The sequence below is a fragment of the Trachurus japonicus genome, chromosome 7 (assembly GCF_045865225.1).
Source record: "Trachurus japonicus isolate A0001 chromosome 7, Traja_1.0".
Lineage (NCBI taxonomy): Eukaryota > Metazoa > Chordata > Actinopteri > Carangiformes > Carangidae > Trachurus > Trachurus japonicus.
In genome coordinates, this window is record NC_140913.1 from 13105959 (window position 1) to 13126403 (window position 20445).

A 20445-nucleotide genomic window follows, 5' to 3' on the forward strand; every position below is an offset into this window, starting at 1 on the left:
ATGAACTGTCTCCTGTCTGGTAACCCTACCTGCCTGTCCAGCAGTCTGAAAACATGGGGCCCAATGGTCCCTTATCTTGATAATAATCGATTCGTAGACTTATTCTAAATACTTAAACAACTTAAACACTGTCACATTTCCTCGTTGGCTCAACAAACAACTCAGACTTGAAGCTCCATACAGTATGACGGTAGATGTCCATGTGTAGTGTGTGATTATAAAACAGGTCTAGCCTCTATATAAATACTGTGAAAGTATCAAAGCCCCAGTCCACAGAGAAATGCACACAGCTTGTGTTCTGAAGCTGAGCCTTAAAACCAGCCATAAGGACCTCTGTGACTTTGTGATGTCACAACAAAGCAGTCACCAAGCCCCGCCCACCTGGACGCCACCATCCAGCACATGCAGAACATAAATTCTTTGCCCTATTATATAATATATCTATATCAAAGATTGTTATCGTTGTTTCGTTCCGGCTTCCATGACCCAGAGAACGAAGTCCCACCGAGAGGCAGATGCTGGAAAGCTGTCGTCATGTTTAATCTGAATTTAAACAATATCCCAAGAGGAAAAGACACAGCTTTATTCACATGACATCCCATTACTACGGTAAGTGGAAATAGGAACCACTCACACTTGTGTTTTGTCGACTTCACAAATTTTTTCGCGCAAAGCTGCAATGGAAACCTGGCTACCGATGTTGTTAAGGAGGATGGCGAAATTGAGGCGAGGATCCCGTCATCACCTTTAGGTTTCTAATTACAGCATAATGTCAGTGCATGGTGTCTACATAGGGACCGACAGTCAACTGTTTATTGTGTCACAAGGGAGATTTGATTTATTGTTTCTGTCTAATTTAATACGAAGCCACAGTTCTGACTTATTAATGTACCGTAAAGTGTAGCGGGAGCAGTAAAATATTGCTAATAGTTATTTCAGGGAGCAGGAACACAAGATTAGAAAGAGTGACTCATAAGAATGACAACATGGTGGGAAGGAAAGACGTAAGCAAGTAAATGTGATCCAGTAGTCAGTGATCCACACTGGCCCTCAACTGACATTGAGTCACCTCAAAATTGTGTGTGCATTACACACACACACACACACACACACACACACACACACACACACACACACACACACACACACACACACACACACACACACACACACACACACAGAGCTTCAGCTGCTGTGTGTTACATAATGCTGCAGAGGGAAAATTCCACAGTGATAGGAGCTGGAAGGTCGACTCACTGCTGCTCACTTGGGAAAATGAGCAGAGCAACAGGAGACAATGCCCCCGACCACAGGGTACGAGCAGTCGCTGGTGATTTGTTCGGCATGAAAATGATATGAGTCGTATGTTTTGGCCTTCGCAGTCGCCACACTGCGCCAGACGTTGATCGTTTATTTTCTCATATGTCAGAGGAGAAACTCTTGGATGACTGTGTATGTATGAGAGAAAAGTAAAGTAACCTCACATCTCTCTATTCGTCTCGGTGGGCTGTTTCCATGGTAACCATTTTTATACTGAGAAGAGCAATCTATATGTGTGTGTACATTTCCATGGTGTATGCATGTGTGTGTGTGAGAGAGAGAGAGTCGGCATGCTGTGACTGATGCTCACAGCATGCAGATTTTCAATCTCTAAAATAACACTAGTGCTAATCGACGGCCTAAAGGGAAAATAAACATTGACTAAGAATAAATGTGTGTGTGTGTGTGTGTGTGCTGCGTGTGTAGATCTGAACAATGATTACCTGAATCTCGAGCAGGTCTCTGAAGTTCAATGAGTGATGAATACTGATTTCTTTCAAAGTCATTCAGAGGATTCCTGATTATTGTCCAATCCTGAATGTCTTTTTCTTCTCGTCCTTGACAAATGAAGATGTTTGAGGAAGTGGCGATCCTGGACACACACATACCATTAGGGACCCTACAAAGTGAAAAGTAAATGATTAATTTAACACTTCTACTTAAGTCTTGATCTAAAATTAAAGCTCATTTAATTACACAAAAAGGAGGGAAGGTGTTCAGGTGCAGAGTATGGTGGTTAGGACAGCTGCTGGGAGATGATGGAGGAGCTGCTCTCTGTAGGATGATCTGCCAACATGGGAGGTAAAGAAAAATGAAAGTCCTACATATTCACTACAATCTGACAGACAAAGAACTGCAAAAGGCTAAACAAAACAATTATCATAGTGAGTGTCTGTAATAAACTGAAATGACATTTCTTTTATGGTGTGTAGCAAATGCATTGCACAAATATAGCAGCTGTCAAAAAACATTTTTACTAAATCCAACACCACATATTTTACAGCTTCAGCTGTTCAGAGATTCTGCTGATGACAGATCTTCAGCTGAGATACTATCATACGAATTATGCTGAATGTCTTTCCCATGTTTTTGATAAAATCTCTTGCCAACTTATTTACAAGCCTTGTTAGATTTTTCAGACAGCTTTCTTTAGAAAATGTATTTGACCTTTATTTTACCAGGCAAGACAGGACGCAGACTGGGTAACAGGTCAGAGGTCAGAGATGTGTTAGATTTAGGGATTTAGGAACCTTTCCTCTGTGGTAAGAGGATGACAAAAAGGTGAACTACAATAACTGACTGAAAGACAGGGGTGAGAAGCCAAGGGGAGTTTTATTTATGAGTGTAAACTAGTGGAAGTTAGTATGCACGGAGTCACATCGGATCAGAGAACACAGAGCTACTGAAGGAGGCATTGGTAGAAAATCTATAAAGTTAGGAAGCTGAAAAGCATTACACAATGTAGGTAAAAACTGATATAGCCTACCTGTTATTAAGGACCCACAAAGACCCTGTATAATTTGCTAACATATATGAATCATATGACAGATATGTCATTACAATCACCTGTCACACCTGTTGTATATATTTTGTTTTCATTTCTGGGATTGTGGGATTATGTTTTTTTCTACATTAGTTGATCATATCCAATGAAAATCAATGAAAAAGTCTGAGTGAAATGTGTTTTTCTTTCTCTCTCGCTGCACACGCTTGTTTCTGCGATAAGACAGATGGAGGTCAGTTTCCAATGTTCCTCCAAAGGGTTAATATTAGTTGCCTCTTCAACCGTGACTGCTCCATCACTTGTATGCTAACACTTTAAGAGAGGTGACTTCAGCTAATTCACCTACACACACGCATGTAAGTTGTAACCACACAGAGGGATATAACACTCCCAAGGTAAGTGTGTCTGTATTTTGCTGTAGCTATGGTGATAACAGTCTGTAACTTGTCTTTTTTTTCTTTTATTCATGCAGAGTTTGTTTGAAACAATAACGAACATTTCAAGCTAAAATGAAGAATCTGGACAAAGCTCGTGGGAACGAAACAGACGGAGAGAGCAATACCCGAGAGCGAGAAAATCAATCGGAGACATCCCATAATAAGAGTCCGCTTCTCTCTAATGCATGGAAACCGTATCAACGGCCACGTGCGATTGTCAAAGGTCAGACTGAGGTGGAAAAATCATTAGAATGAACAAATCAATAGCTACATGACAGAGCAGCTGTTTCTCAGCCAGTCTTCATTACATCAGTGATGTCACACCATAACTTCAGTTTTGTTTGATCTTAATCTTAAATAGTTTATTGTTGTGTTCAAAGACGACACAATAAATGGGACTGTAGGCTTTGATATGATTAATATTAACTGTGTGTCACTCCTTCAGTAAGTCACAACAGACTGGGGCTGTTTCCTAAATGTTACATTAATAGTCACTGCTTATATTTATCTAAACATGCACCTGCTACTGTTAATTTAAATGCTCTTCACGTGCTGTTCAATTTTCGCTCTATATTAAATGACCTTCATTTGGTCATTTCTCTTCATAACATTTCTCTGCATTTCTTTATCTCTGTAAATGCATATGGCCATACTCCAGATTAAGATCTTTGAAGTGTTACAGCTTGTTGCAGTGCAGGAAGTGAACGGCCCCGAGGCAACACACAACCTTCATCTTTCAAGAACCTTGTGAGGTTTTGGCTCAAGGGTTTTCTTTGTGTCCATGGTATCTTACAAACCACAGTGTTGTTTTATGTACAGTTTGATCAGTCAGTAAAGTAACTGGTTGTGGGAGTATGGTGGTGTTTTTGTCATTACAGTCATAGGATATTCTTCCCATTGTGGGAAATCCACAGCATTAAGAAACTAACAAAAGCTTGAGGCTCCAATATAAGAGTAAGTGGAATGAAACAACTACCAAGTAAAAAGTAAGTAAGACAATAAAAAAACGATATGAACAATTTGCTATTTATGATATAGCAAAAAACAAAGCGGCAATACAGATTTCAGTGACTCCACATAGACTGTTATCAACTAACTGAATTCAGTTGAGAAATCTAGACATAAAAAGATTTTTTATGAAGAAAAACTGCAGCTCCTCCTGTTTCCCTCTGCTCATTTACAGGACAGTCTCGCCCCAGGTCCAATATGATGCCGATGCTGACATACAACCCAGCTGCCAATGCAACGTCTACGTATATATATGTCCATGTATATGATGGCCTGGGGGTGTAACCCATTACTCCTCCGTCAGTGATGGTGGAAATTTTGTGCCCTGGGAAAGAATCCTAATGACTTTTCTGAATCCCCTCACTTTTCATCTAGCGCCACCCGCAGGTCAAATCTCTTACTCACGTAATTATTTCTCAAAATGTACCACATGGATTGGCATAAGGTTCCCAGATAAAGCATCACACTAACTTAAGCTGGTTTGGAAACTTGCTCCGGGAATCTAAAGCAGCAGAGAACAGTGGAAACAAAAGCAGAACCCAAGAGAACGGCAATATGATTATAAGTGCTTGCAGTGAAAAAGGAGCTATTGGAGGGTTTGGGTAAACAGACACTGTTGGTCTACTTTCAAGATATTGTACAGTGCATGATGGAGGCTCTGTAAATAAATGTAGTCCTCCAACCAATTTCCTTACAACCTCTCTATTTAAGCATAAAATGTCCCTCTATGAACAGTATTTCACATGAATGTCTTTATTTTTGGCTGAATGAAACTTTAACCTACATACTGTGTCCACAGAGCGACTGCTGCAGCTGAGGTGTTGTCTGGCCTCAGTGTGTGGGATGGAGTGGTATGGCTATGCTGCTCTAGGCATTTTGATGGCCTTCCTCAGCTTCCTCATGGACCTTAGTGTAACAAAGCTGCTGACAGGTACTGTACACACACACACACACACACACACACACACACACACACAGATTATTAATGTGTGTCTCTCTCTCACACACACTCTCTTCTCATTTGTAGCTCACCAGTGGCTTTACATGAAGCTGGAGGGCAATCGTCTGCTGCAGTTCTTCTGCTGGACACTTTACCCATCATGCCTCTGCGCTGTCGCCTCATCGTTCTCCCACAACATCTGTCCATTCTCCACAGGTCTGTCCAACACAGAATGATGAAAGCAGCAATAACTTTGATTAATTATTTAAACCGAAAGCAAAGTTATAGCTTAGATGAGGATTTAAGACACAGTTATAAATAAAAGTGTATAATCCCACAAAGTTCCGACACGTTTTTGTTCCAGTATCTTGATTTCTCCTCCGTGTCGTTTAGAGATATCTGTCTTTTATATCTTAAGTAAATGGCAATGAGAAAAAGTCAGGTGTGATCTTATCTCCAAAAGTCAGTGAGCTGTAAAGGGAGTCGCGCATATGAAAAGTCAACTTAGATTTTATCTGTCTACCAAAGAACCTTTAATGTAATTCCAGGAGGCAATAACTCTCTTCTCAGATTATACTGGTATGTGCTGAGTGCTGAAGGCGTCCAGGTGCAGGTACATGAAGGCAGTCCCACACAACCAATGTAGCCGTATCACAAGTGTCTCCAGTCGTGTAAATATGATGCTGTACACATGCGGGACATATTTTCTAGCTGAGCAACAACACTAACTCAAGTGGCATCCTGCTGCTCTGACTATATCGTCCTAATCCTGATACATTCAGGCATTGCTTTTGTTTAATTACTTAACATTTGATAACTATAGTGACTGATACAATGGACCAAAGCTGTAATTTGACCTCCTCTTCTTCGCTTAGTTTATACCCTCTGGAACATCTGCAGAAATCGACCTCAAAATAAAAAAGGCGTCAGAGGCCATTTTGTCATTTTTAAGCTTCCTAGGTACACAGGTGCCTAGGAAACAACAGCTAATAAATACCAGTTGTACAATGTGGAGCAAATAGGCTGCAGAGATTAAACAGCAGCAACATATAAATCTCTGACCCTGGCCTGGCGTCCTCTCCCTCCTGTCCTAAGTCCCCTGACAGTCAGAGGACATTACACCTGCCTGCTCAGCTTTGGCACTGCCCTCTTCTTGCCTGTTGAGGCAAAGTTCTGGTTGATTTATATGAGCCGGTTCTCCAGAGTAACACCACCAAACCTAAAAAATAAAACGTGTAGTTTGTCGGCATGACATTACCAATCACAAACTGAATTATGCTTCATTTTCAGTGTTTTTTTTGTACCAATTGTCCTTAAAATCAGGCAGAAGTACTCCCTACCCCCCCACCCCCGGCTTGCTCTCTATCACAGTTTTGTGAAATCATTCCTGGAGTCACTTTGAGCACATCTAATTGAACTTTTTGATTGCTTCAGTACTTCCTGTTGATTATTTCCCCTCAGGCTCGGGGATACCAGAGGTGAGGACAATGCTGGCCGGCATTGAAATGCCTCATTATTTATCCCTCACTAATATGTTTACCAAGTTCCTGGGTCTTATCTGTACACTGGCAGCCGGCAGCACCGTCTTCCTGGGCAAAGTGGTGAGACACTTCCCAGTGTGCTTCTTCATAATTGTTATAACAAAATTCTGTTGCTGTTTTTTAAATTTGTGTGTTTACCATCAGGGTCCGTTGGTCCATCTTTCTACCATGGCGGGAGCCTACATCAGCAACCTCTGCACTCTAATACAAGCCAGTGAGAAGGTAAAAGCATAGTGAAGTCATTCAAAGCTGACAATTCACAACTGTCTTTGTAATATCCTCTGATGCTATTATGTTATAGCAGAAGTAAGCGATCCGGTCGTTTTGGCTAACTTCGTCGGCCGATGGAGTTAGCAGCCCCCGCCCTCGTCATGGATCTATTGGTCCTCGTCCCTACGTCACCACATTCACGCGCATCCCTTGGCTGCACACACAGAGAGGACCGCCCCTTTATGCCGTTCTCTCTCCTCATTGGATAAAGGTTGTAGGATACAAGGAAAGTTTTCTCCTCGGCTTACAGCAGAGCAGAGTGACTGACAGACTCGTGTTTCAGACCAAACACTCTATGTAAGTGATTGCTGTCGGAAGATATAACTATTTAAGACTTATATTAACACAAACATTCCACTTACTTCTGCTTTAAGTAACTAGTTTATTATCATATTATTCTTCATTGCTAATTTTTCTACGGTAACACTGCAAATTGCGCCATCATAGCCTATGACTAGATGCAGTCAAAAAGCAAGTAGACATTGAGTCCAGATTATTTTAAAGAGGAGAGGAACAACCGTCCAAACTCACAGACTATCAAGGTTATCGTGTTATACAGTAACATTTAGTTCACTGTTGGTGGGCTATGTTTAGATTACAGACTGAAAGAGTTGAAACTATGCAGATATGACCTGCTTCATCTCCATCGCTAAACAATCTTAAACAATGGACTCACTGTAACTAACATTTATGTGCATGTAAAGGTCCTGCACAAGGCAGAGATTGATTCACAGAAACTGAACAAACTGAAATTTCTCCCAAAGATGTGGAACAATGAGAAACAAAATCATAGTGGATATTATTGGAACTTTCTGAGGCACATTCAAAACAATCAATGTAACACTCCAGATCCTTTGTCTTTCAGCACAAAGCAGCTGGAGAAATGCTGGTTGTAGCGGCCGCGGTCGGCGTAGCCAGCTGCTTCGGAGCTCCCATCAGTGGTGAGAGAGCCTGTGAAGGTTTAGTATGATGTTTGTGTATCTACTCGCGTTTCCTCCGAAAACTTTGAAGCGCAAACAGGCTCCACACATTTCCTCATTCTTTTCATCCTCCCTCACACCTCTGCTCCTCCGTCATGTTTATCTGTTCCCCCTTTTTCTCTAACCTCTTTCTTCCTTCATCACATCTGCCCTAAATCTCACAAACCCTTTTTTCCCCTGCGCCTCAGGTTCAAACTACATTTTCACTCAAAGTCTAAGATGACTCATATTAATCTACAAATGATATTAATATTTTATATAACTTCTTCTTTGCCACACATGCAGGCAGCAGAATGATTTATTACTGTTGTACTGTTTCTTAATACTATTATCTTCTGTCATTGTCTACAGTGACTTCATATGTCCCTGTTGTCCCTCCTTTGTTGCCGTAGGCGTGTTGTTCAGTGTGGAGGTGATGTCCTCTCACTTTGCCCTGAAGCATTACCTGCCGTGTTTCTTCTCAGCCGCCTGTGGGGCATTGACCTTCCGCCTCCTCTCCGTGTGGAGCGGTGATGGAGGTAATTGAGGCTCTCATCGCCCCCTCATGGTCAACAAAGAGAAGGTTCACTTCAGGGTCAATGACACCCGGCCCTAAAGAGAAGGGACCACAAACCTCAGAGCAGCAAAGAGTCATCATGTGTCACCTACACTATATGGGCAAAACTACATAAATCCTTTTCTGTGCTTCAGGTACCAGATGCATCAATGATGCATACATAAAAATGTAAGCGTACTCCATTACCTGCACATAAATTGGCATTTATAAATGCAGAATGTGTCACCTCACAGAGTGATCCAAGTTAAAAAGAGAAAATGTAAAAATTAAACAAAAGCCAAGAAATTGAGTTTAACATAAGCCATCACAATTTCACTATTCATTAAATTAGAGTAATTGTGTTTGTGTTCAAAGTTTCCTTCAGCATGAGCATCATTAAATAATTTATTCGTCAGTGTGTAAACTATCTGATACTATTAGTATATCCTTATGACAGTGTTAGAGTCTGTCTGGGGCCTCATTAGCACGTCTCTAGTCCTAGTAAATGAAGGTCAGCGCAAAACAGGACTTTACATTTGCAGTTATACATTAACATACGTGTTATTTCACATATCAAGTATAGTTAGGTAGCAAATCCACAGTTGAGTTCAGGTGAACATTTGATTTATTCTACATGCAGTGACATTACAATGCTAAAGTTTAAGTTTGGTGAAAGCGTTTTTCTCCCATGACAGACAGAGTCATATATTGAGAGAGGCTGACCTTATCTTCTAAGTTATTGTAATTCTTTGGTCATTTTAGCTTCTCAGTGATGTTGACAGCTTTCTAATAATAACTTAATCAGGACAATGACAGGAATAATCATCTTTGACAAAATTAAGAGAAACACTTAAACTGCCAGACTAAATATTTCAGTAAAATGGCTGCAATAAATTGAAGGAAATTAGATTTTGAGCGTCTGTGTGGGAGAAATGAAGAATGACTTAAATTGGTTTTGTGTCCTCAGAGACTCTTCAGGTATTGTTCAAAACTAATTTCCCCACTTCTCTACCTTTCTACCCACTGGAGATCTTACTGTTTGCTTTCCTGGGGTAAGTTTATTTTTGACAAGTCCTCTGTTTATTCCTGTCTCACAAATGAGAACTGACATTTAGTATATTCATATTCATACCCTTTGACCACTGCTGTGTTCTTTCATTTCTACTTAGCATTTAGTCTTTTATTCATTCAATCATTTCCTGGCCTCCTCCCCCTCCTCATGACTTCCCCCAAATCTAATGCCTTCCGATAAGCTATTGCTGCCAGGGTTATAATAAGCCTCTCGTCTCTCATTGTGGATTCAGTTGACTTTCTGTCTGGAAACAGGCTGCTGTGTGGAGCTGTGAGCTGCTGCTACCTCTTCTGCCACCGGTGGATCCTACAATTTACCAAAACAAACCCAGTCTCTGTCAAGATGCTGACGTCAGAGTGAGAACTCAGTCCTTACAATTTCTGAACCTTATAGTGAAGCAGTGATGAGCAGAACGTCTCTGGTGATGAGTCACTAGCTGTAAAAGACGTTTTCTAGGTGGAGTATTGATTCAAGCTGATTCAAGGGCCAGTGCCACCAAAACATAGTTAGTCCCTTTGATGAAAACCAACATTACAGTGCAACATGTCGCACTTTCCAAACCGCCTCCTTCCAAATCCATTTGACCATACTGATATTTTCAAATATCATAATAGACAGCAAAGATATGATCAATGATTCAAGATTAAAATGATCTAAATATCCCTAATGATCTATACCCCTAATCTGTGTGTTATAAAGAGGTACATCTAAATAATGTAATGTTAATACTGCTGAAGTTATGTTTAGCAGACAGTCGTTGTCGTCTCTGCAGGAAGGGTCTATACTCCGGCATGGTGGCCTTCCTCTTGGCATCTGTGACATTTCCCCACTTTGCTGGACAATACATGGCTTCTAAGGTGGGAATCTGCACTCTTTCATTTTTGTGAATGCACCTAATGAGATGGAGCTATACAGCGCTACAAATAGGAAATGCTAACATTACAAACATTACTGATGCTTTTCCTACAGTATAACAGCATTACCAAAAATCACGTTTGGCGTCTGTGTAATGTTAGCCATTTTGATAATACTTCATAATGCAAAAAGTCTACTAATCTGTCACTGAAAATGAGCTTTTTAGTCTTGTTTGAGTAACATTCGTCACTCACATTCTCACAAAGCTCTGAACTAGGTTACCCTCAACAATCCTCCACTGGTTTACAAAATAACTTTGCTTTTTTTTGCCCAGCTGCAGCTAGCAATGCCACTTCATGGGTGGCAATGTCTGTCTGTTTCTTGGCCGGTCGTCGTTACACAACTGTGAATCAGACCTAAATATCTCAGCAAATGTTACATGAGCCACATTACTTTTGGTTTAGTGTGTGACATGTTCAACATTATCTTCTATATCCTCATGTTAGCATTGTTAGCAAAGTTGTATATCATTCTTAAAAATTAAAGTTGCATTTAATGAACTAAAGAGGGTGTTTTTTTCTTTTCATAAGATTAGTTGACAATACAAAGAATATAGAAAAACGCCACCTTGTGATTTGATGTTGGTCTCTTTTTTTTATACTAGCTTTCCTCGTGTTCACACAGTCAACTGAAGGACAGTTATTTCATTCACAGTACACCATGAAGCAGCTCCTTACCTCCTTACTGGACAGCAGGCAGTGGAGCTCCCAATCCCATAATGCCTCTGTGCCTTTGGAGCCCCAGCCTTTGTTGGAGTGGACCTCTTCAGGGAGCCCTGTCTACCTCTCCTTGGCTTTCTTTCTGCTCATGAAGGTACAAACACAGCAAAGGCCAATTAATTAAAGAGCCTTTTATCTCTGTCACCCTGCACTGATAACCACCAGGTATCATGACGAGGCGCCGGGCTCAGCTATGCAGCACTCTCTTGTTCCCTCAGGTCACAGTGCCCTGTCGTAATTGACACACAGTGATTGACATTTTCACAATAGAGTAAGCGGGCTAAAAACTATTTAACCTTTGAGGCTGACATCTCTTGTGATGCCTGATGAGCACTCACAACAGCACTGCAGCTGGCCGGATGGGAAGTGCGATTGTTAACGACAAGAAAATCTCAGCAGCCGGCCAAGTAACAGCTGAGTCACTGGTATTGATGAAGACCCCCATCTACCACTCACGTTGTCAATTTGCGCTTCAAGCAGAAAGGAAACCTTGTTTATGTTTGTGCAATGTGAACAGTCTCTGCCAGCAGCCGGAGTCAATCATCTCTGATGCTTTAACACTGTGAGTCACTTTTACCATGACAGCTTTTCTTTCCATTACCATATGCAAAGGTGGAATGGACATGATTCAATCCATGTCAATACAGACATTTCCCTGAACACAGACTGATAGTGACTCATCTGCTGTGTTTCATCTGCTATAATGAAGCTGTTGTGGCTGTTTCGACATTTGAGATATTTGACAGTCTGTGTCTCTACTATTGCTTCTAAGATATGGATGTTGGTCCTTGCTTGCACTCTGCCTGTACCAGCTGGATACTTTATGCCAGTCTTTGTCTATGGTGAGTGATGGGAATATTATTTTGTAGAATAACTGAATGGCTCAGAGCTGTGATTCAGAGAGAGATTCAAAGAGATTTGTCTCGCAGCACTCTCTTATCAGAATGGGAAAAGTTTTTCCTGGTAGATAAAACCTGAATGCAAACTACTTTGAAAATGCCATTAAATAAATAAACTCTATTAAATAAAAACATTTCTGGTTTCTAGGGGCAGCTTTGGGCCGATTGCTTGGAGAAGGAATAGCTTATGTGCTTTGCACTGGAAAGACTTCAGGGCAGTGGGCTTCCGGTAATCCTGGCGGCTACGCACTGGCAGGTAAAAAAAAAAAACACAACTTTTGTCTGTATATGTAGGCCCTACAGCCTTTATCAGCATAAGCACAAGCCAATACTTTCCAACAAATATCTATGAATTAGATCATTACGTAAACTTGAAACTTGAAAATGTTAATGTAACTCCTTTGTTGCCCCTTAATATGTTTTTTGCCATACAGGTGCAGCAGCCCTATCTGGGGCTGTGACACACACCTTGTCTCCAGCTCTCCTGGCCATAGAGCTGACCGGACAGTTCAGCCATGCTGTACCTGTTCTCCTCGCCACTCTCCTGGCGAATGCCCTGGCTCGCTCAAGGCACCGTCCCTCCTTCTATGATGCTCTCTCCATCAGCAAGAGGCTTCCACACCTGCCCTCTCTTAAGAAAGCATGCCCCTGGTAGGTTAAAAAAGTGTCTTAATCTGCAATTCTTAACAATGCAACTGAATTCACATTCACACAGAACATGAATGCTTGAGGTAATAACACAAGTTAGCTTGTCTTTAATAAAAAATAATGACAAATCAAATTTTGACAGTTTTGGGCTATTGGATGGATGCCATATAGGTTTGATGAAGACATTATGGTGCAAAGAAGATAAATCCTAATGACCAAAAGTGCTCATAATTACTCCAAATATTACTAACCTGTCCTCTACCTCATAATAATAATAACAATAATAATAACACTTTACTGTATGTGGTTTAACCTATGAAGCATCTTGAAGAGGCTCACGGATGAACTCACTGAATTAATAATATGGTTTATGATTATTTGATATTAAGCATTATCAATAATATTAGCAATAAGCTTCACTTTCCCTAATTTATGATCCAGTAATCAACATGCACTAACAAACAATCTGAGGATTCACTCTTGTAGGCTACCTGCAATAGGAAAATATTCAGGTGGCCGTCCATTACACAGTAGAACACAGAAATGTGCACCACATTAAACATTTTCACCTTAAACTCTCTAATGAGCAATCAACAATATAACATCAAAAACGTATACCCCAATATCTCCGGCTGACACCATAAGAAACAACAAATAAAACCTTATGTCATGACCTTTACAGTCTATGGTCATGACTCATACCTAATATACAGGCCTGGTCTATGTTTGGGAATCCAGGTGACGCACTCACCAGCCCTGCGCCTGTGGCATAAAGGTACAGCCGAGTTTCACCTGGTGGCTTTCCTCTGCTCCACAGGTGTAGGTCAAATGACGTTGTGTGATGCTAAATGAGGGCTAGCGCTAAAGCCAATCAAGCTCATATTAGCCATAGCATGGCGGTGAGCTTCGCCTGAAACAACACGTCCGAAACAGCAGCAACAACTTCTCTCAGTGTGTCTCCACACCTACTCCCATCTTAACAATTTCACAACCATAATGTTTAATAATAATAGGCTACCTGAAGTTTCTCTCCATCCTCTCACCACATGGAAACTCTCACACAACCCTGTTCTCCGCCATTGTTGTTTTCCTGCCCCAACCAATCAGTGACTAGCCTACTAGGAAACATTACTTTTTTTCTCCCCCATTTTCTTTTTTAGACTTATTTCATTGTGTAAACCAGGGGTTCTCAACTAGTCTCACTCTGGGACCCACATTTTCCCATGGTCATTAAGTCGTGACCCACTTTTATAGAATTCAAACCAAGACTTTTTTTTTTTAAGCCTTTAAAAACTCATTTTGCTCTTTATTGAGCAAAGTGCATGAACTGAGGAGGACCATGACAACTGCATGTATGGAAGTGAATTAAAAAAATATCAAACTGCACAAAATGGAGACCAACAAAACGATATATTTGACCTCTGATGCATCTCTGCATTCAGAGCATATTCACAAAAGTGAATAAATATCAAATTGCACAAAATAAAGACCCACAAAACAAAACAAGATTCACTGCATTCAGGCCACATTAATAAGAAACTGATAGCCTATCTTTGCATTCAGAGCAAATAATAAGAAAGTGAGGAGGACCATTACAACTTCATGTGTTCACGTGTCTCGTGTGCCTTTCAATATAAGTTATTTTTCGAAATAAAAGACATGTCCAACATCAGATGTGCATTAATTATTTACTTTTTTGACCAGCTGTCCGCGACCCATCCAGAACGGGTCTGCGACCCACTTTTGGGTCCCGACCCACCAGTTGAGAACCACTGGTGTAAACCACTCCCCAACACGTACAGTAGCCTACATTTCGAGATTTAAAAATATTTGGGATCGGAAAACCTTAATGATACATTCACTATCACCTGTAAATTTCATAAACACCACACAAAGGTAAATTTGGGTTTACAGATAACCAAGCCCTTATTTAATTTAAGCATTTTATGGCCATGACCAAATCAGAGTTTATTTAAAAAAGCAGACTGGCATTTTTTGTAACACCTGATTCTCATTCACAGTAACACTGCAGGTGGAAGTTTGGATTGTATGATTCATTAGGCCTACTACAAATAATGCAGCTGCAGCCTGGTAATAGCTGAGTCAGAGTCACTGATTACAAATGGCAATCAATCATCCACTGTTATTTTCAATTTGTGTGCTGAGGGTGAAACACCTGCATGAGCCAGAAGAAAGAAAATTACATTTTCATAATATTTGGGCCTTTTCTTTCTTTCTTTTTCTTTTCTTTTTTTTCCATTGAGAACAGTTCCTCACACAATCATCCCTGATGCATTAAGCCCTCTGAGAAATGTGCTTTTTCCAGACTGTATATCTGCCAGAAAATCCACTTACATAGCACTAAAACAGGGAGTAGGCATATTCACCTCAAATGCATCATCATCTTGTAGTCTGCAGGACACCCAAAACTACTTTAAAATATTTCTGGAATCTTCAATGCCCTTCGGTGTGACGTGTGCAGATAAAAGAAACTGCATTAGCCGAGAGTTATCTGCTCTTGTTTGTGTCTGAACCCTCATTTATTAATTTTGTGACTTCTTACACCCCATACAAATTCACAAAATTCTATATAGGAAGAACATTAACCTCTTTAAAAAAAACACTAATTTAAATACTAAATAGCTACTTATTAAATACATATTGCGCCTGTATATTTCATTTAACTTAAGTTGCTTTTGTTTCCAGGAGTGACATGAGTCATCTCTTCCCTCTTGCAGGCTTCCCTCCACACCAGTGGGGCAGGTTCTGGGAGTGAAAACAGTACAGCTTCAGAAAGCAGCTGGGCAAGCAGAGGTTCAACATGTTGTTAAAACCACTACTGAAACACAAATCCCTGTGGTGGACTCACATGGTGCGCATAAAGATATTTGATCATCCCCCACCCCCAGTTTTATAGCAAATAAGTAATGTGTAGTTTAACTCGTTTATAAATATTAGTTTCTAGTTTATATAAAATGAAATATGTTTTTGGTATTTGGCAAAAGGTCAGCAGAATCCATGACAAACATTTGCATTCGTACTGGTCAAATACAGCTATGACGTCATGCACATAGAGCGCCTGAAATGAAAAAAGACAACAATGGGAGAAATTGTGGGGGGGGGGAATTACCATTACAAAAGCTGGAGCAGTTCAGCAATGTGCAAGAGCCTCAATAGGGAGCTAAGGAGTGTACTGTATGGGAAAATAGTCAACTGACCAGCTGAGCCCTTTTGCAACAATCACCATGAATTAATTTTTAAGTTTATAACATGGCCCTCTGGAGAGCTGCACATACTCAAAACCATATCACCAACTGTGGCAAGAAAATTGATTTCCTCCTCTCTCCTTTCTGTTGAAGAGATGCAGATTTTACTGGGGTTTGTTCGGCGATCAGAGCTACTGAAGTTCCTGCGTCACTCTGAGACTGAGGTAATGGATGGATGGAGTTAGATGGGGAGTTCAGAAGGAGGTGGAGGAATAAACTGTGTGATGCTGGTTATTAAAAGGCAGACCATGTCCTTACAATCCGTTGGACTGACTGAATTTGGAACAGCTCCAAAAAAAAGAGAGAGAGAGAGAGAGATTGTGGGAGCAGGATGTACAGACAGACAAATAGCTTTTTCATGACACCACATCCATTTTAAAACATAGTGCAGTAACAGATACTTGAGGAGAATAGAAAACACTGTTGCATCACCCCAGGCGTGCACTGAAGAAAGTGTGAAATCAGTTTTAACTGCGAATCACAGTTTCTCAAGTCACACTGAGTGCGGTCGCATGAAAAACATTCATCCAACAGAAGCTGTATAAGAATATGAATGTGTTTGTGCTGCTCCTCAGAGTCTGGAGAAACATCTGGATAATGTCTGCTGCATTCACCCAACATCTGTCCTGTTATCACCTCACAGCACAGTTCAGGAGGTAGGAATGTCACCTGATGGGATCAATCACATGACACCGAGGAAAACAGTCCTCAATGATTTAGAATGATGACTTAGAATAGAAGATTAATGCCACACTCATGTCTCTGTGTTATGTATGATACTGAAGCTGGGAGACAGATAGCCTCCTAGCCTACAGTAGTTCACTGGACAGACAGTCCCTAAGCAGCTACCAACACCTAGAAGCTGACTTTGTTAAATTAACACATAAGGAGAAATGTAAACAAATTAGTGGGTTGGCTTATTGTCACAAAACACTTACAGGCCATTACTTGAACTAATACTGCTAATAGGCTAATCATTTTTACATTTCTGCTCATGTACTACAACATGTTGCGTTGTTTGTTTTACGGTGGCCCAGATAGGTCGACGCAATTCTAAGACCACAACACAAATGCAAACAGAAGTAAGCAACGGCCAAATCCCCAATTATTCCAGGTTGACATTACTAGGCTGTTGCTAATGGACTATTATTATTATTCCAGCTATTTGATCAAAACATGTTATGGCCTGATTTAACAGTGCAACAGAGACAAAATACTGGGACATGGAGAAGGGGACAAATCAATCAATCTTCTCATATCATATGACTGAGAAGAGAATCAATCAATTGTATAACTCACAAAAAGAAATAGAGAAACCATATTTCCCAAACTGATGATGGCCATTTTTTGAGCCAGTAACTTCACATTTGTTCTCCTCTGTGTCCATGCAGGCCCTAAATATTCTGACTCTAGTGGGAGCAGAGACCTTATTTGTCACAGAAGGAGGACGGTTGGTCGGAGTAATCACATGGCCAGAGGTAACAGGCGTATGTATGTTATGAGTGCTTTGTGGGAGCCAAAGTGTGTTTTAAGTGCTTCTATATGCTTTTGTTTGTTTATATTAGAAAGTGCATATGAATGTAAATAAATAATTTATTTGATTGATTGAATAAATAGTTAATTAAAAATAGGCAAAAGGTTAGTTAAATTCATTTGATTTCATTCATGTTTATTTTGAAAAGATTTTTTGTAACCTTTTGTTAGGAGCAATTTTTTTTTATCTTATTGTCAAATAAATACATTTTTTGTTAAATCTATTTACACCGAAGTCCTGAGGACGTTTTTTCCATGCAGTGAAGGTGCACGAGTTCAGTTACCCTAGTTTGAAGCTTCAACTCCCACAAGCACCTTCATTTTCACAAGTATAATGTTCACTGTCACTTTAATGATGCAAACACACACACACACACACACACACACACACTTTGAAAACAAGACCACGTCCCTGTATAGATCTACTATTATTATGCAGGGTGTGGGAGGCCAAATGGATACTTATGAATTCAAAGCAATTTCTTTCTCCCCTCCCTCCCCTCACTGTCTCATTTGCTATTTTCTCTTCCAGATGAAGAAGATATTGGAGAACTTGGCCAAGGAGATCTAAGCAGTGACAGGAAATAAGCACATCCTTCAACCTTGTTTCAAAGCACGCACAAATTAATCTCTGTCCGATTAGCCTGTAACACAAACCTCTAATAATGATATCACTATGATATTTGCACACGGGCTCCTGTAATAATCATTTATCAGAGGTTATTGTCTTGCCTTGCTATATTGTAATTAGCAGGAACATGTCAATGACGAGAAAGTACACTGCTTCAATCAGTGACACAGCAACATTAACTGTGTCTGCCAACAATGAGCTCCAGTGGGGATGAAAACAAAAGCCTAGAATATAGCTTAAAATTGATTAACACAATAAAAGCCTGCTGGTGTGTGTTTACTTTGTAATGAGACCCACACAGCCTCCAAACACCTGGAAAACCAGCCCTGAATATAGATATTGATAATAGAACATGGAATTGTTTATAATAATGTATTCTTCAACACTAATTATTAATATTGTGAGATAATCATGGCCCCATGATTTGTCACTACAGGCTTTAAGGTATGTAAACATAGTGACATCAGTTAGGTGCTTTTGTCCCATTTGTTTAATGAATTGGAGTCATTACATTTATTTGTCTCATTAGTTCTAATCACGAATGTGGCTATGCATGTACAGACATGTGTTGCTCTGACTGTAAATAAAACTTTTAAAATAAGATAAGCTGTGGAGATATTCATTTTATTTTTTATGACTTCTGGGCAGATTTATGATGGAAATCTGAGATAATGATGCCCCTCAGACGATTAACACCTTCCCCATCCCTAAAATATGTCTGTGTTTAGATTTGACTGAGCTGTGACTGTTCGAAGCAAATTAAGGGGGTTTATCTGTGTAATTGCCTCCAAGAGCTGTTTGTCACAGGGCCAGCTGTTGCTCCAGCTGCTGCCTCAAACAAACCATCAAAACTGACTGAACGACAACATTACATTTTAAATGGAGTCTTTACCTTACAAGTTCCCATGTGTACAGTGATGACCTTCTCTACAGTAACTCAACAATTTTACTACAAAAATATTTAATAATATGTAAACATAAGAGCCACACAGCTTAAACAGGTTAACATAGGAGTGATTTCTCACAGCCACATCAGCAATATGGCAGGAGTTGCCTTGGTAACACAAACTTTCTGCACAGCTTAACCAAATCTTTTTGATTGCCGTCTAAATTTTTGTGTTTTTCTGCTTTTGATTAGCCTATTACAACTAAGGAAAGTGGTTCAACAAAAACAAACCTCACAAATCAAAATAAAACACTTAAAGAACTTGTGTTGTTCAATGAATCTGACAAAACAGAACAGCAATTTAAAAAAAAGCAGGAAATCAAGGGTGAAATTAAATATCCACATGATTATTTATTTATTTTGCCTAAAACAAAATCACTCTTTATGACACATCCTGTTCATCAATCAAAAATAAAAGTTTGCCTTTCTATGACCTTGTTTGTTTGTGCATTATTGGCATTTTACAGGATTTTTTCCCCCAGTTTTGGCTGTTATTTCTTTCAATAATGAAAACGTTGCACTCACTGAAATAAATGTTGAGATCTTTGCACACTGTTACATCACCAGTGCTGACTCATAGAAATAAAAGCCATGTTCAGGTAAACTGGAATTTGTTTTGAAGAATTTAAGTGTGATTATTGTTTAACATGACTTAAAAATGAATGGTGTGCAGTTGCTTTTTGCCTCTTGTAGATAATCCTGTATATTTCCTTCTCAGAGGACACCGTTGTTGTACTGAGACACTAATCACACCTCCTGCTAAAATTTGTGTAGTGTTTCATGATGATTGTTACAGCGATGCACAGTCTATCTACATCTGCTGAACACCCATTCACAGCTGAAATGCAAAGATAACAACAGGGGGAAACAGTCTTAGTTCACCACAGTGCTACTCTGCTCTGTGTCAACCATGTGCTAAAAGAACACAGTGACAGGTAACATCAACACCTCCAGTCTCCCACCATCTCATCACACACACACACACACACACACACACACACACACACACACTACATGCAGAACTACACACCGACTGACATGTTCTGTGTCCTCCTCCCTCTGTTTTTCATGCACTTGTCCTTTCTCTGCACTGCTCCCTGCTCCTGTCGCTCTCAGACAAAAGACTGTGAATAATAGCTAATCACAGCTGGGACACAGATAATTGAGGCGAACCCTTTTCTTGATAACAGACTCAGATGAGAAGAAACCTCAAAGGAGACACATTTTCAATTTCTTTGGTGATATCTTCTCTGTAGGTTGGACTCTTGGCGATTTGTTCCA

General features: G+C 40.1%; 1 protein-coding gene and 2 long non-coding RNA genes across 6 annotated transcripts; 1 reads left to right on the forward strand and 2 right to left on the reverse strand.

The window, feature by feature from the left end:
* The first annotated feature begins 1218 nt into the window (after window positions 1-1218).
* Window positions 1219-20098, forward strand: clcnk (chloride voltage-gated channel K). Of its 4 annotated transcripts, none has more exons than XM_085781325.1 (20): window positions 1219-1314; window positions 3329-3484; window positions 5069-5200; window positions 5297-5425; window positions 6671-6810; window positions 6895-6972; window positions 7886-7961; window positions 8393-8518; window positions 9503-9587; window positions 9862-9963; window positions 10380-10464; window positions 11177-11335; window positions 12014-12083; window positions 12289-12396; window positions 12575-12791; window positions 15527-15660; window positions 16148-16218; window positions 16630-16710; window positions 17446-17532; window positions 18120-20098. In XM_085781325.1, the coding sequence occupies exons 2-20, from the start codon at window positions 3334-3336 to the stop codon at window positions 18156-18158; spliced, it is 2070 nt and encodes a 689-aa protein (XP_085637451.1). In that variant the 5' UTR covers window positions 1219-1314; window positions 3329-3333; the 3' UTR covers window positions 18159-20098. The 4 variants fall into 4 exon arrangements, with proteins under 4 accessions (XP_085637451.1, XP_085637450.1, XP_085637452.1 ...); XM_085781324.1 differs by lacking the exon at window positions 1219-1314 and adding an exon at window positions 3193-3219; XM_085781326.1 differs by lacking the exon at window positions 1219-1314 and adding an exon at window positions 3193-3219 and having other exon boundaries at window positions 8465-8518.
* Window positions 5058-8585, reverse strand: LOC146984278 (uncharacterized). The gene is made up of 3 exons (XR_015036143.1): window positions 8446-8585; window positions 5302-5427; window positions 5058-5190 (listed from the first exon to the last, which is right to left on the reverse strand). It is a non-coding gene; the product is annotated as an uncharacterized LOC146984278 (long non-coding RNA).
* LOC146984279 (uncharacterized) lies at window positions 9792-13881 on the reverse strand. Its single transcript, XR_015036142.1, has 4 exons — window positions 13807-13881; window positions 12665-12788; window positions 11200-11323; window positions 9792-9913 (listed from the first exon to the last, which is right to left on the reverse strand). It is a non-coding gene; the product is annotated as an uncharacterized LOC146984279 (long non-coding RNA).
* Window positions 20099-20445: the final 347 nt, after the last annotated feature.